Source organism: Canis lupus, chromosome 9, assembly GCF_003254725.2.
Source record: "Canis lupus dingo isolate Sandy chromosome 9, ASM325472v2, whole genome shotgun sequence".
NCBI classification, from domain to species: Eukaryota; Metazoa; Chordata; class Mammalia; order Carnivora; family Canidae; genus Canis; species Canis lupus.
The window spans coordinates 46213686-46227256 of record NC_064251.1 but is presented as its reverse complement, the minus strand read 5'-3'; the positions used below and the strand labels follow the sequence as shown (position 1 = coordinate 46227256).

Here is a 13571-nt window from a genome sequence, read left to right as displayed (position 1 = left end):
CAGAAGTTTGTTACTCAAAATCCATACAATAATTTCCCCATGTATAGGAAAAAGTGAACTAATAGTCTAGAGAAGGAACATATATAATTTGGTTTGCTTTGAACTCATGACTGTTTCCCTAAGACAGAGAATTTAAGTTGAATGAAAAGTGCACGGAGCTGCAAAAGGATTTTTTTCTCTCGGTGAAGGTAAGATAACCCTATGAGAAGGTGAGCTGAAACCCTGAAATTTCCTGCCAACAAAGGAGAACATCACAGATAATTTCATATTTATATTATTCTGGAACTGGTAACCTCTGTGTCAATCCTTTTCAGTCTTAGTTTCTTCCCTAAAATTTGAACCTGGCCACGATATTTTATGTTATCATTTTATTTATTTTTTAAAGATTTTATTTTTTTTGACAGAGAGCAAGTACAAGCAGGGGGAACAGTAGATGGAGAGGGGGAAGCAGGCTACTCACCGAGCAGGGAACCCAATGTGGGGCTCGATCCCAGGACCCTGGAATCATGACCTGAGCTGAAGGGGCAGATCCTTAACAAACTGAGCCACAACCATTTTAAAAATACCTTAAAGGGATCCCTGGGTGGCGCAGCGGTTTAGCGCCTGCCTTTGGCCCCGGGCGCGATCCTGGAGACCTGGGATTGAATCCCACATCGGGCTCCTGGTGCATGGAGCCTGCTTCTCCCTCTGCCTATGTCTCTGCCTCTCTCTCTTTCTCTCTCTCTCTGTGTGACTATCATAAATTAAAAAAAAAAAAAAAAAAACCTTTAAGAGTAGAGGCTGGTGTAACAACTTGATTTCAGAAGTATACTTTCAAAAAACATTTATAATAAATATGGCCAATGTAATTGTTGACTAATAATTTCAATGACTGAAATTTGTTCTGTGGAACTAATTAGAAAACTACAAAAAATCATTAAAAAAATTTTTTTCAGGCTGCAGAAATAATCTAATCCATATTTAAGAAATGAAAATTCTCTCGGGATGCCTGGGTGGCCCAGCGGTTGGGTGCCCACCTTCAGCTCAGGGCGTGATCCTGGAGTCCTGGGACCGAGTCCCACTTCGGGCTCCCTACATAGAGCCTGCTTCTCCATCTGCCTGTGTCTGTGCCTCTCTCTCTCTGTATCTGTCATGAATGAATAAATAAAATCTCAAAAAGAAATGGGAATTTTCATGAGGATTTAAAAAAATTATATAAAGTAGCATGAAGGCAGGCATGTAGCAACAACACATTAGATCCTTCCATCTGCTTTCTCTAGCTGCTCAAAATTTTAAAGTAAGGAATATGTGGATTGCTAGTCAAATCTTTTTGATTCAAGGTACAAAATTTCTTTAACATTTTTCAATGTCAAGGCCTGCCAGGGGAAGGCATTAGATCAGCATACTATCATGGAGCTGGAAGTATTCCTGCTCTAAGCTTATTAAAATTCCCTTCATCTCCAACCAAAGGTAATGCTCCACATAATTGCCCAAGCTAAAAAATATTTTATGACTAATCTACTAGAGTTATATATAGAATGTGCCATTCCAGCGACAGTGCAGATTACAGCAAGAATTCTCCTCTAACTGGACTGATAATAATAGGATTTTATTTCTAAAATTTATCTTAGAGCTTTCAAAGAGTATAACACACAGATCTTTACCACCACACCCCCCTTGCCTATACAGGAAACAACCAAGTTGTGAGAACATTTATCATGCACAGACACATCAGGGCTTGCAGGTGCTACACAGGAATCACAAATGCTGTTCCACATCATGTCTTCTGTTATCCCGAAGCCTTGGATTTATTTTGTTTAGTGAACCATTCGTCACTTTTATCTGCCGCCATTGCCTACAGAAAGAGAATTGGAATATATAGTTAAGTCTCTAAAACAGGGCAGCCCCGGTGGCCCAGCAGTGTAGTGCTGCCTTCAGCCCAGGGTATGATCCTGGAGACCCGGGATCGAGTCCCATGTCAGGCTCCCTGCATGGAGCCTGCTTCTCCCTCTGCCTGTGTCTCTGCCCGTCTCTCTCTCTCTCTGTGTCTGTCATGAATAAACAAAATCTTTTTTTAAAAAGTCTCTAAAATAAAATACACAGTTTTGTACTATCTACAGTCATTAACAATTAAAAAGTGTTCATTCAGGGGGTGCCTGGGTGGCTCAGTTGATTGAGCATCTGACTCTTGGATTCAGTTCAGGTCATGATCTCCGGATCGTGTGACTGAGCCACGCATCAGGCTCTATGCTCAACACAGAGTCGGCTTCAGATTCTTTCTTCCACTCCCTCTAGCTCATGCTCTCACTCTCAAATAAAATCTTTAAATCCAAAAAAAAAAAAAAAAAAAAAATTTAAATCCTTTGGTAAGGATATACAGTCATTTATGGAGTCAAAAAGCAAGTGCAGAAATGCCTTTAAAAATACCAGCTCTCATTTGAGCTAGGTATTACGTTGGGTTCAGGGTGGTGGCAGAGACATAGTCTGAGGCTTTGAGGAGCACATAGAATAGCTGAGGACTCAGATAAGGAGACAACTATTTTGCATGAGGTACACACAGGCATGTGTGTCTCCTAGGGCATCTGCTTTAACAGAATCGTGAACAAAGTGCTATCAGACAGAAAGGAAACAAGTAACTAATTGGAGAAGTGGTGTAAAAAGACTCATTTGCCTCAGAAGGAAGCGCAAAGATGGTGCCTGCCACTGAAACAAAGAAAAGTATACATATTTTTTATTTAGAAGCAGTGAAGGTGAAAGCAGCTGCCCCAGGCAGTGGGACTCAGAGATGGGACAAGACACTGTTGCACTGCATTTATATCAAATCTCAGTACAGACTTTCTATTTTGATGAAAATAAAAATAGTTCTGAAAATCAAAGTATGCAAAATAAGAGAAAACCAACAATGCTGCAGAAGTTTCTGTCTCTAAGGAGCCATAAAAAATGAAGGGAACAACAAACACTGGTGCAGAGAGTCCAAGAAAGCTTCTGAGTCTTAAAGGATGAGCTAAATAAAGAAGGAAGGAAAGAGACCTTTAGGTGGAGGCAAGAAGACAGATCTTGGTTAATACATATGGCTCACTGAGCCTGGAATAGGAAGGAGGAAGGAGGGCAGCACAGAATATCAAAGAGCAGGAAGGGCCAGGCAGGTCCCATGCTCTGTCAGAGTTTAGAATGTATCTTGGAGACAAGAGGAGGCCTGAGAAGATAAACAGTTTTTGAAATGACTGGATCTGTGCTTCAGAAAGCTGATGTTGGCAGGAGAGATGGCTGCAGGGTGAGAGGAGTTTTCTGCACTATGACAGGTGATGATGAGGGCCCTTTCCAAAGGAAAGTACAGAGAGAAGAGATTTCAGAGGTAGAACTCACACTTCTTGGTGACTAAATGGGGTGAGGAGAAACAATGTTCAAAAATTGCTTTGTAAACCCAAAATTATTCCATAATCAAAAGCAGAGTAAATGTTAAAAGTTAAAGCAGTTCTACTCCTAGGTATTTACCAAAGAGAAATGAAACATGCTTATAAGATTTACTCAAGAATGTTCACAGCAGTCTTCCTTATGATAAATAAAAATGTTACATTAAATTGCTCTACCTTTTGAAATTCAGCCCAGGGTTTATCTAGGTGAAGAGGTTTCATTTGCTTAAACACTAGTGGACAGAGAAACCACTAAACATAAAAGAAGTTGATAAATTGAACTTAAACTTTTTTCTGCTCTTCAAAAGACTCTGGGTAAGAAAATAAATTAGCAAGCCACAGACTGGGAAAAGTACTTGCATTTGTAGATATTTAACAAATGACTCACATCCAGAATTCTAATCAATCAACAAGATAAATAACCAAATGTTTTTTATAAAATGGATTTGAATGGGACTTAAAAATAAGCAAATATTTATATAAGGGATATTCCAGGAGGATAAAATCATGTGAGCAAAGACACATAGTATGAGAGTGTGAAAATACATTCATACTTAGAGATTACAGACTAGAGTGGCTAAAATGTAAAATAGATCCGAGGTGTGTCTTCCAACTAGTTTGTCATGAAACTCAATGGATCATATAAATTGTTCTGTATTGATACAGCCCAATTATATTAAAGCTAATTTAAAAATACATAGGGAAAACCAACTATTAATCATTTTTAGATAATCAGGGAAATTTTTTTTTAATCAGGGAAATTTAAATAAAAACTGGATTTTAAGGGCAGCCCCAGTGGCACAGCAGTTTGGCGCCGGCTGCATCCTGGGGTATGATCCTGGAGACCCGGGATTGAGTCCCACATCGGGCTCCCTGCATGGAGCCTGCTTCTCCCTCTGTCTGTGTCTCTGCCTCTCTCTCTCTCTGTGTCTATGAATAAATAAGTAAAATCTTAAAAAAAAAAACAAAACTGGATTTTAAGTAACATTAAGGATACACTGGTGATTTTTTTAAGTGTGATAATATCAATATGGCACATAAGAAATTCCTTGATTTTTATTTCTTTTAAATAATTTAAAAATGTATAAAATACTGGGGCATCTGGGTGGCTCAGCATTGGTCAAGTGGCTGCCTTCAGCTCAGATCATGATTTCAGGGTCCTAGGATTGAGCCCTGCAAGCCCTATGTTGGGCTCTCTTCTCAGCAGGGATTCTGTTTCTCCCTCTCCCTCTGCCCCTCCTCCCCTGGTTCATGCTCTCACTTGCGTGCTCTCTCTTATTTATTTATGCATGAGAGAGAGAGAGAGAGAGAGAGAGAGAGAGAGAGAGGCAGAGACACAGGCAGAGGGAGAAGCAAGCTCCATGCAGGGAGCCGGACATGGGACTTGATCCTGGGTCTCCAGGATCATACCCTGGGCTGAAGGCGGCGCTAAACTGCTGAGCCACCAGGGCTGCCCAATAAATAAAATCTTAAAAAAAATTAAAATGTATAAAATACTTAAGTATTTAGGGTTGAAATAATGCAGTGAAAAGATTTGCCTTAGAATTCCCTAGCAAAAAAAATAAAATAAGAAGTCAGGTGGTAAGGAATAATAAAAAATTTTGGCAGTGTTGATTAGTTATAGTCACATAGAGATTTGTTGTGCTTGTGTATTTCTAGAATTTTTAATTTGCTATATGTTGAAAATAAAATCTATGGAAAGAAATGGACAAAAGACTTCAACATATAAATCACAAAGGAAGTTATGCCAACGGTTAATAAGCATACTCAAAAATGCTAAATATCAGTAGTATCAGGGAAATGAAAATTGAAACTACAATGAGAAACCATTTACATGTTCTAGGATAGCTAAAACAAAAACCCAGAAAAATACAAATGCTGATGAGGATGTGGAACAGCTGGAACTCTGAGACAGACATATACATGGCTGACAGAAATGTAAAGTGGTTCAATCATTTTGGACAACTGTTTGGCAGTTTCTCATAAATAATGTGACAAATCAGTACAGTACTTGCCTCTGGGAGGCAGGGGTGGGATTGCTGGAAATGGGCATGGGAGAACTTTCTACAATGATGAAAATGCTCTATTTTTGAACTGCAGTTGTATGAGAATATTTAACTGTCAAAACTCATCAAAGGGAACACTAAATTTCTGTTCATTTATATTCCATGTATATTTTACCTCAATAACAACAAAAACTACTTATTTGGAGCATAGGAAGGAGTACGAACTAGAAATTAGGAAGTCAGACAATGGATGATGGTTGCAGTTCAGAGGAGAGATAATCAGTCATAGGTAACTTCTACTCAGAGAAGAGGAAAAATGTGGAGAATAAAAGATAGCTGGAGTGAGGCTGTGGGGGAAATTGTTTTGGAATGAGACAGAAAAAGGTGCTTGTGTCTGAGGAGAAGTTGTCAGAGAGATATGAAGATGGCATGATCTCTAAGACCAAAGGAGAAAAGAGCTTGAAGGAAGAAACTGGTCAGTGATAATGAAAAAGCAGGAAGGAAAAAGTCTAACAAATGTGCCAACTGAGAGGTTGTCTGAGATTCTATTTTATGATAAAATTTATTAACACTTTATTTTCTGTTTCCTACTTTAGTTAATCAAATGTCTGTTATGATGTCAGCAGTTTGCCACACTCTATACATCATACAACCATCCTATGAGGTATATGATCCTATTTTCTCAAGTTTTCAGGTAAGAAAATTGAAGTTTAAAGGCACCTGGTTGGGGGGATCCCTGGGTGGCTCAGTGGTTTGGCGCCTGCCTTTGGCCCAGGGCGCGATCCTGGAGTCCCCGGATCGAGTCCCGCGTCAGGCTCCCGGCATGGAGCCTGCTTCTCCCTCCTCCTGTGTCTCTGTCTCTCTCTCTCTCTGTCTATCATAAATAAATAAATAAATCTTCAAAATAAATAAATAAATAAATAAAGGCACCTGGTTGGGATGCCTGGGTGGCTCAGTGGTTAATTGCTGGTCTTCGGCCCAGGGTGTGATCCTGGAGTCCTAGGATCGAGTTCCGCATCAGGCTCCCTGCATAGAGCCTGCCTCTCTCACGAATAAATAAATACAAATCTTAAAAAATAAATAAATAAAATAAAGGCACCTGGTTGGGTCAGTTGGTAGAACATGTAACTCTTGACTTTGGGGTCGTAAGTTCAAGCCCCATGTTGGGCATAAGGATTACTTAAAACAAGACAAAAATACCCCCCAAACTGAAGTTCAGAGTTCTTACAGTTAATCATACAAGTAATAAGTGAAGAACTAGGACAGATTGATTCATTTCTTTAATCATCAACAGAGCATTCACTAAGTTTCTACTACACACCAGGTATGTACTAGAAGCTGGAATACAACAGTGGCTTTGGATGCTGAGAAAAGACTGAGTTTGATGAGGATAAAAAAGTAGTTGCTGGGGATGCCTGGGTGGCTCAGTGGTTGAGTGTCTGCCTTCGGCCCAGGGCATGATCCTGGTCTCGGGATCAAGTCCCACATCAGGCTCCCTGCATGGAGCCTGCTTCTCCCTCTGCCTATGTCTCTGCCTCTCTCTCTGTGTGTGTCTCTCATATATAATTAAAATCTTAAAAAAGAAAGAAAAGTAGTTGCTGGACATGGCAAGATGGAAGTCACTGATGACATCAACAGGAGCATTTCCCTGAGTGAAGGAAGCCAGCGCAGAACACAATGAAATATGAATGGAAGGTAAGAAGAAGAAATACAGTATAAGCAGATTTTTTAAAGGAATATGGAGAAGGGATATGGGGCAAAAGATTTTTAAAAGATGGGAGACATGAAAGCTTGTTTGAATGCTAGCAAGAACACTTCATTAGAGAAGAAGGGAATTCTGCCACTGTGGACTGGAAACAAGAGGACCAAAAGAACTAAAGGAGCAAGGGAGGGTATCCAGGCCTTTCCCCTTACTGAGCAGAACCATGATGCACAGAGCAGGAGTGGTTCCCCAGGGAGCGTGAACAAGTTTAAAGGCACAAATGCTGTACCCAGCTAAGAGTCAGATGGGTGCTAGAGCACCTGACTGGCTCAGTTGGTAAAGTGCTCAACTCTTGCTGTTGGGGAAGTGAGTTCGAGCCCCACACTGGGTGTAGATTAGTTTTAAAAAAATGAAATGTTTTAGGGGCACCTGGCTGGCTTAGTCAGTAGAGCATGTGACTCTTGATCTCAGGGTTGTGGCTCTGAGCCCCATGTTGGGTATATAGAGGGTATCTATAAATAAAAGCTTAAAAAGAGGGAGGGAGAGTCATATAGGTGCAATGAAGACACATTCTTGACTCAAAAGTCACCTTATCAACAATAGAACATAGCACTGGACCCTGTTGCTTTAGCACTTTCCCCACACACTTAACACTACCCCCTGTGGGCCTATGGGGATACAAAGTCAGAAATGAGACTCACATCATCCAACAATCTGCTTCCCTCTGGATCCATCTTAGAAAGTTCTCGAAATGCTTCATCCCCTACAAAGCAAATTTCATGTCCATCCTACATCAACAAAGAGAAAAGAAGCTTGGCAAAGAGACACCTTGAAAAAACCCCTGGGGCAGCCCATCCCTTTCCTGGGTAATACTTACAGGGTCAGCCAGAATGATCACTTGTACTGTTGCTTTCCCTGGGGTATCCAGACTCACCAGGGGAGTCAGAATCTTCTGGTTTTCCCTTTTCATCAAGTCTTCTAAGTCTGGTAACTAGAGAAAAACAAAGAGGCAAAGTGAGCAAGGGGTCACAAAGCACTCCCACACTGTGGTTCTCATCAGCCCTAGGGGGGGAGTATCAGATTAACCAGAGAGAACCCAGGCACCATTTGTTTGATTTTATTATCTCAGCTACTCTTGAGACAACTGTTGAACTTGATACCAAAGCCACAATCAGAACAAACCTAAAGGGAGGATGAGGTTCTTAGCTGGTTCAACTAGCTAGTCCCAGAGCTTACATAAAAGATTCAGGAACACACATTACCTCTTTTTGGGGGCAAGAAAAGGCAATTCTTCCAAAAGCTGCTGCATGATCAATTGTACCCTTAATACCCTGTAGCTCCAGCTTACACTGAAAAGAAATAAGAAAGTGGGTCTCTTTTGGGGGGACAGGTTATGTGGTTAAAAAAAAAAAAATCCAAACGGTACTAAGGAATAAAGTAAAAACTAACTCTCCCTTCTATTCTCTGCCAGAGGCTTCCTGTGTGTCCTCCCTCCTAGGCAAGTGGCATGCATAGATCTTTTTTTTCCATCCAAACAGTAGCATAATTTACGCACTATTCTGTCCCTTGTTTTTATCCAATGTTACTCCATCAGCACATAAAGATGTGCTTCCTTTTGGATAGCTGCACAGTAATCCATTCTATGGATTAACCATAAATTATTGAACTATTCCTCTAATGCAGAGGAGGACATTGAGGTTATTTCTTATCTTTTGCTATTATAATGCAACAGATAACCTTGTACACATTTCCTTGCTCACATGAATGGTGAGTATATCTGTGAAATTCCTAGAAGTAGATCTGCTAGGTCAGAGTACAAGGACTAAATCATGTTCAAATGCTAGGTTATTTTTTAAAAAGACGAAAATAGAACATTGTTACAATATTAAATCTTGTCTCCATCTCTGCTGACTCAGCAGTTCCACTTCTGAAAGGATATATCCCCAAGTATAAACAAAGGTAGTTATCAGGGTGATGAGGTTATCAGCAATTTTTATTTTCTTCTTTCTGTTTATCTGTGTAATTATTGAACCATTGTGGAAAAAACTCTGCAAATAACCTTCATGTTAACCTCATTTATAAAGCAAACTCAAGGTAACAGATTACTTCTCTCCAAGATCACTCACTTGGTTATCAGCATAGCCCAGCAAAACCCTTTGCTTCTCTTCATCTTTTTCATATATTTTCATTCCCAGTAGATTAGACCAGTAGTTCAAGGACTTCTGAAGATCAGACACTGCTAGAGTTACTTTTAATACAGGATCTGGAGAGTGATAGAACGGTAGGAACAGACAAATCAGTGCAATGGAACAGAATAGAAAGACTGTATCAGGCTCGAGTATATACAAGAATTTAGTTTATGATAAGAAAAGGATTTTAAGTCAGTATGAAAGGGCACATTATTCAATAAGTGGCACAAAGATAACTGGCTTGCCATTTACTGAGAAAAAATTATACCTTTAAATGGCAAAATATAGTTCTGGTAGGTTAAAGAATGAAAAATTTTTTAAAGATTTTATTTGTTTATTCGTAAGAGACAGAGAGAAAGAGGCAGAGACACAGGCAGACGGAGAAGCAGGCTCCATGAAGGGAGCCTGACGCGGGACTCGATCCCAGGTCTCCAGGATCATGCCCTGGGCCGAAGGCGATGCTAAACCTCTGAGCCATGGGGGCTGCTCAAGAATGAAATTTCAAGAATGAAACCATGAAAATACTAAAACCAGGTCATTATTGCTGCAATTTTGGGATGGAGAAAGATTTTCTTTTTAAATTACCATCCAAGAGTAAATGATAAAGTAGTAAGCATTTTTGCAACACATATGACAAAAAGCCCTTAATATTTAAATCATCTTTAAACATTACTAAGAAAAAGATGAACATCCTAGAAAAATAGGTAAAAAGCACAAAGCATTAATCCACAAAAGAATGAACTGGAGGGCCCCCCGGGTGGCTTGGCAGTTGTGCCTCTGCCTTCCGCCAGGGTGTGATCCTGGAGACCCAGGATCAAGACCCGGGATCGAGTCCCACATCAGGCTCCCTGCATGGAGCCTGCTTCTCCCTCTACCTGTGTCTCTGCCTCTCTCTCTCTCTCACATGAATGAATAAATAAAATCTTAAAAAAAAAAAAAAAAAGAATGAACTGGAATGGTCAATGAACATACAAAAACATTCAACCTCACAAATAAAGAAATCAGAATTAAAACAAAAATTTTGTTATCTCATTGGCAAATAATTTTGAAAGTATTAACTGTGATAAGGCAGCAGAAAAAAATCACATTCATATAATACTGGCAGAGTGTAAATTAATACATTTCTAGGCAACAATTTGACAGAACATACCCAAAACCTAAAAAATGTAAACTGCTCTTCAAAGAGCAATCCTATTAGCACCAATTAAAGAACTAATGTAGATGTATGAAGGGCTTTCAGCACAAAGCATTCTTTATGGTGTTGCTCATAAAAATGAAACCCTAGGGATAACATAAATATCCAACAACAGACAACTATTTAACCTTCCCACCATGTAATACAATGGAATCGCTACAATGGAGCATATGATAGATATATACATAAATTTCTTTCCATAAATGATTGGAAAGATACACTCTAAAATGTTAACAGTGATTATCTGGCTATGTGGGTACTGTTTTCTTCCTTTTTCTTTACTTACCTATCTAGGAAAAAAATCTATTTTTTGCAAAAAAGATAAAAGTTACACTAGAACATTTAACATTATTGAAAATTTTTATATTGTAAGGTGATCTTCTGAAGAGCTGCTCTATGATAAATTCAGTACATTTTTCTTTGGTTTTCACTGCCTCAGCCCCATTTGCTAGAACAGCAATACAATGATGAAAGCAAATTGTTTCTAACAGGTGCCTCTGCCTGGCAGACTGTTAGTTTTCCCTGTTCACTAAGATATGAACAAATTCCAGCCAACTGGGTCCCTGACAGATGAAGAACAGGAATGGCAACAAGTGGGTGAGACTGCCCAGGACCCAGTTATTCAAGGGAAGACTGGACACCAACCAGGCCAATAGATTTGACTTTATTACCAGTCAGAAATTAATTTCCTAAAAGCATTATCATTCCAAAGGAAAAAAAAAATCTTAGGATTGTGAGGCTCTCCATTATTTTATGTATTAAAACATCATTAAAACTAGGGGAAAAATGCACAGTGGAGTTAGTGGCAGGAGTTAAGCTTAAAGTTTAATTTTTGCTTTATATGCAAGAATCATCCATCAATAAAAATAATCATAAAAATCCCTTACATCACCGGTGAAGTACAGAAATACCATCTGGCAATAAGTCCTACAGCACCAGTCTAATCTCCCGCACTGGAACAGCTCATTCTTTCCTTTGTTGAGTTCCAGATAAAAAGCAAGTAGCATTATACACACAGTAAGACTCAGTACAAGGGGCATTTGGGCACTGACACAGACCAGTGAAAGAAAGAGAATATATGTCTCCCATTTCAGGTCCATTTAGCGAAGTGTGCTCATAGACTGAAATGCAGGCAGAACCGCCTTTATTATTCACTAGTGTTTTCTGCTGTTGTTTTTCTTTCAGCAGAGCAGATAGCAGAACATGCAGGAAATACACATATAATGAGTATGCTTCTGTGGTAAATGAAACATGTTATGCAAAGTTTCTTTCCCCACGTCAGTTAGCCTACAGGGCTTCTCACCTCCATTCCACCCTCACTCACCTAATACTAGCACTATAGTTTGGGAAACTAACCTGGGCTGGAGAGACAGGACCAACCGGTCTAAAGATAATCCTTTTTTTTTTTTTAAGATTTTATTTATTTATTTGAGAGAGACACAGAGTGAGCAAGCAAGAGAGAGAGAGAGAGAGAGAGAGAGAAAGCACAAGGCGGGGAGAAGAGCAGAGGGAGAAGAAAAGCAGGCTTCCTGCTGAGCAGGGAGGCCTATGTGGGGTTCAATCCCAGGACCCTGGGATCATGACCTGAGCTGAAGGCAGACACTTAACCGACTGACCCAACCAGGTACTCTGGTCTAAGGATAATCCTATTTTCCTTAGCAGTGATTCATTCAGGGGCAGGAGTGTGAATCAAATCTGACCAAGAAGTCCGCAGGAAGCTTCTAGGAAAGTTTTGGCTTTGCTTTTAATAAAAAGCAACAGAAGTCAGTCTGTCCCACCCCTGTCAGATGAAAATGTGGAAGCATGTAGCCCTAATTGCTACTGGCATCCACCCAACAACCACAAGGGCACTGGCTCTAGAAGTAGACTCCTGTGGACAAAAGGATGGAGAGACAGAGAAAAGTTGGATTCTTGATGCCCCTGCTGAGATGCTGAATCAACTAACCCACAGAATACCTGCTCTGTGAGCTAAAGCTTTTTCTCATTGTTCATGTTAGAGATCAGTTTTCTGTGACAGCTTCAAGTATTCTAAATAGATATATTACCAGCATAATAGAACCAGAGCCAGTTTAGAGCCCCTAGAATTATGCACTCAAGTTCTAATATGAAAATATGATTTGTTGGGGTGCTTAGGTGGCTCAGTTGGTTAAGGTTGGACTTTTGATTTAGGCTTAGGTCGTAACCTCAGGGTCGTTAAGATTGAGCTCTACATGGGGCTCTGCACCAGGTGTGGAGCCTGCTTAAGATTCTCTCTCTCCCTCTGTCTCTACTCTTCCTCCTCCCTGCACACACACACTCTATCTCTCTAAAAAAAGGAGAAAAATAAAGAAAAAAGAAAGAAATAGGATTTCTCAAAAAATAAGAAACACTGGCTTGGGAAAGACATCATGTCAATATAGAAAGATTCCATAGGAGAAAGAAATCCAGTTCCTCTCTTGTTTCATCAAAGATATGGTTAGAAACAGGGCTTTTATTAGTCCGGGTATAATTACCTGACTCAGGTGGACTGTGATCCTGCAAATAGAACTTATATCCTCCTGGGGCCTCGGTTTCAAAAATACCTTCTGTAACTTCACTGAGAGGCCACTCCAGCTTCCTGGCATTGCAGACAGCTTGGCTGGAAACGAGTGTGATACCCTATGACAAACAACAGTATCACCAACCGTATAATCACAGATCTTAAAAAAAAAAAAAAAAAAATAACCACAGATCTTTTCTAGAACAAGATAATAAGGCAAAACCCCACTGCCTTTACATCAATGCACCTAAGACTTAATTTAATTGGAATTAAATTTGGATTTAATTCCAAATTTTCTTCCAGTGATTTTTATTTTTTTTATTTATTTTATTTTTTTTTTTTCTTTTCATTTTTTTTCTTTTTCTTTTCATTTTTATTTTTTTATCTTAAGATTTTATTTATTCAGGAGGGACACACAGAGAGCTAGGCAGAGGGAGAAGCAGGCTCTCTGCAGGGAGACCGATGCGAATCCCAGGACCCCAAGATCATGACCTGAGTCAAAGGCAGATGCTCAACCACTGAACCACTCAGATGCCCCTCCAGTGATTTTTTAAAAGGTTTTATTTATT

The 13571-nt window shown here is 39.7% G+C and overlaps 1 protein-coding gene across 2 annotated transcripts in view; it reads right to left on the bottom strand.

Annotated features, from left to right (window-relative positions):
• Positions 1–1567: 1567 nt before the first annotated feature.
• GLOD4 (glyoxalase domain containing 4) overlaps positions 1568–13571 on the bottom strand; it is a 73671-nt gene continuing 61667 nt past the window's right edge. Inside the window, exons 4-9 of one of the 2 annotated variants that reach the window (XM_025476209.3) lie at positions 12977–13121; positions 9227–9363; positions 8363–8449; positions 7978–8091; positions 7802–7888; positions 1568–1834 (exon numbers count right to left, since the gene is read on the bottom strand). In XM_025476209.3, the coding sequence (XP_025331994.1) occupies positions 1769–1834; positions 7802–7888; positions 7978–8091; positions 8363–8449; positions 9227–9363; positions 12977–13121 (636 nt within the window). In that variant the 3' untranslated portion in view covers positions 1568–1768. Of the gene's footprint in view, positions 1835–6128; positions 6273–7801; positions 7889–7977; positions 8092–8362; positions 8450–9226; positions 9364–12976; positions 13122–13571 lie in introns of those variants that run through there. The other variant, XM_049114262.1, reaches the window with a different exon arrangement.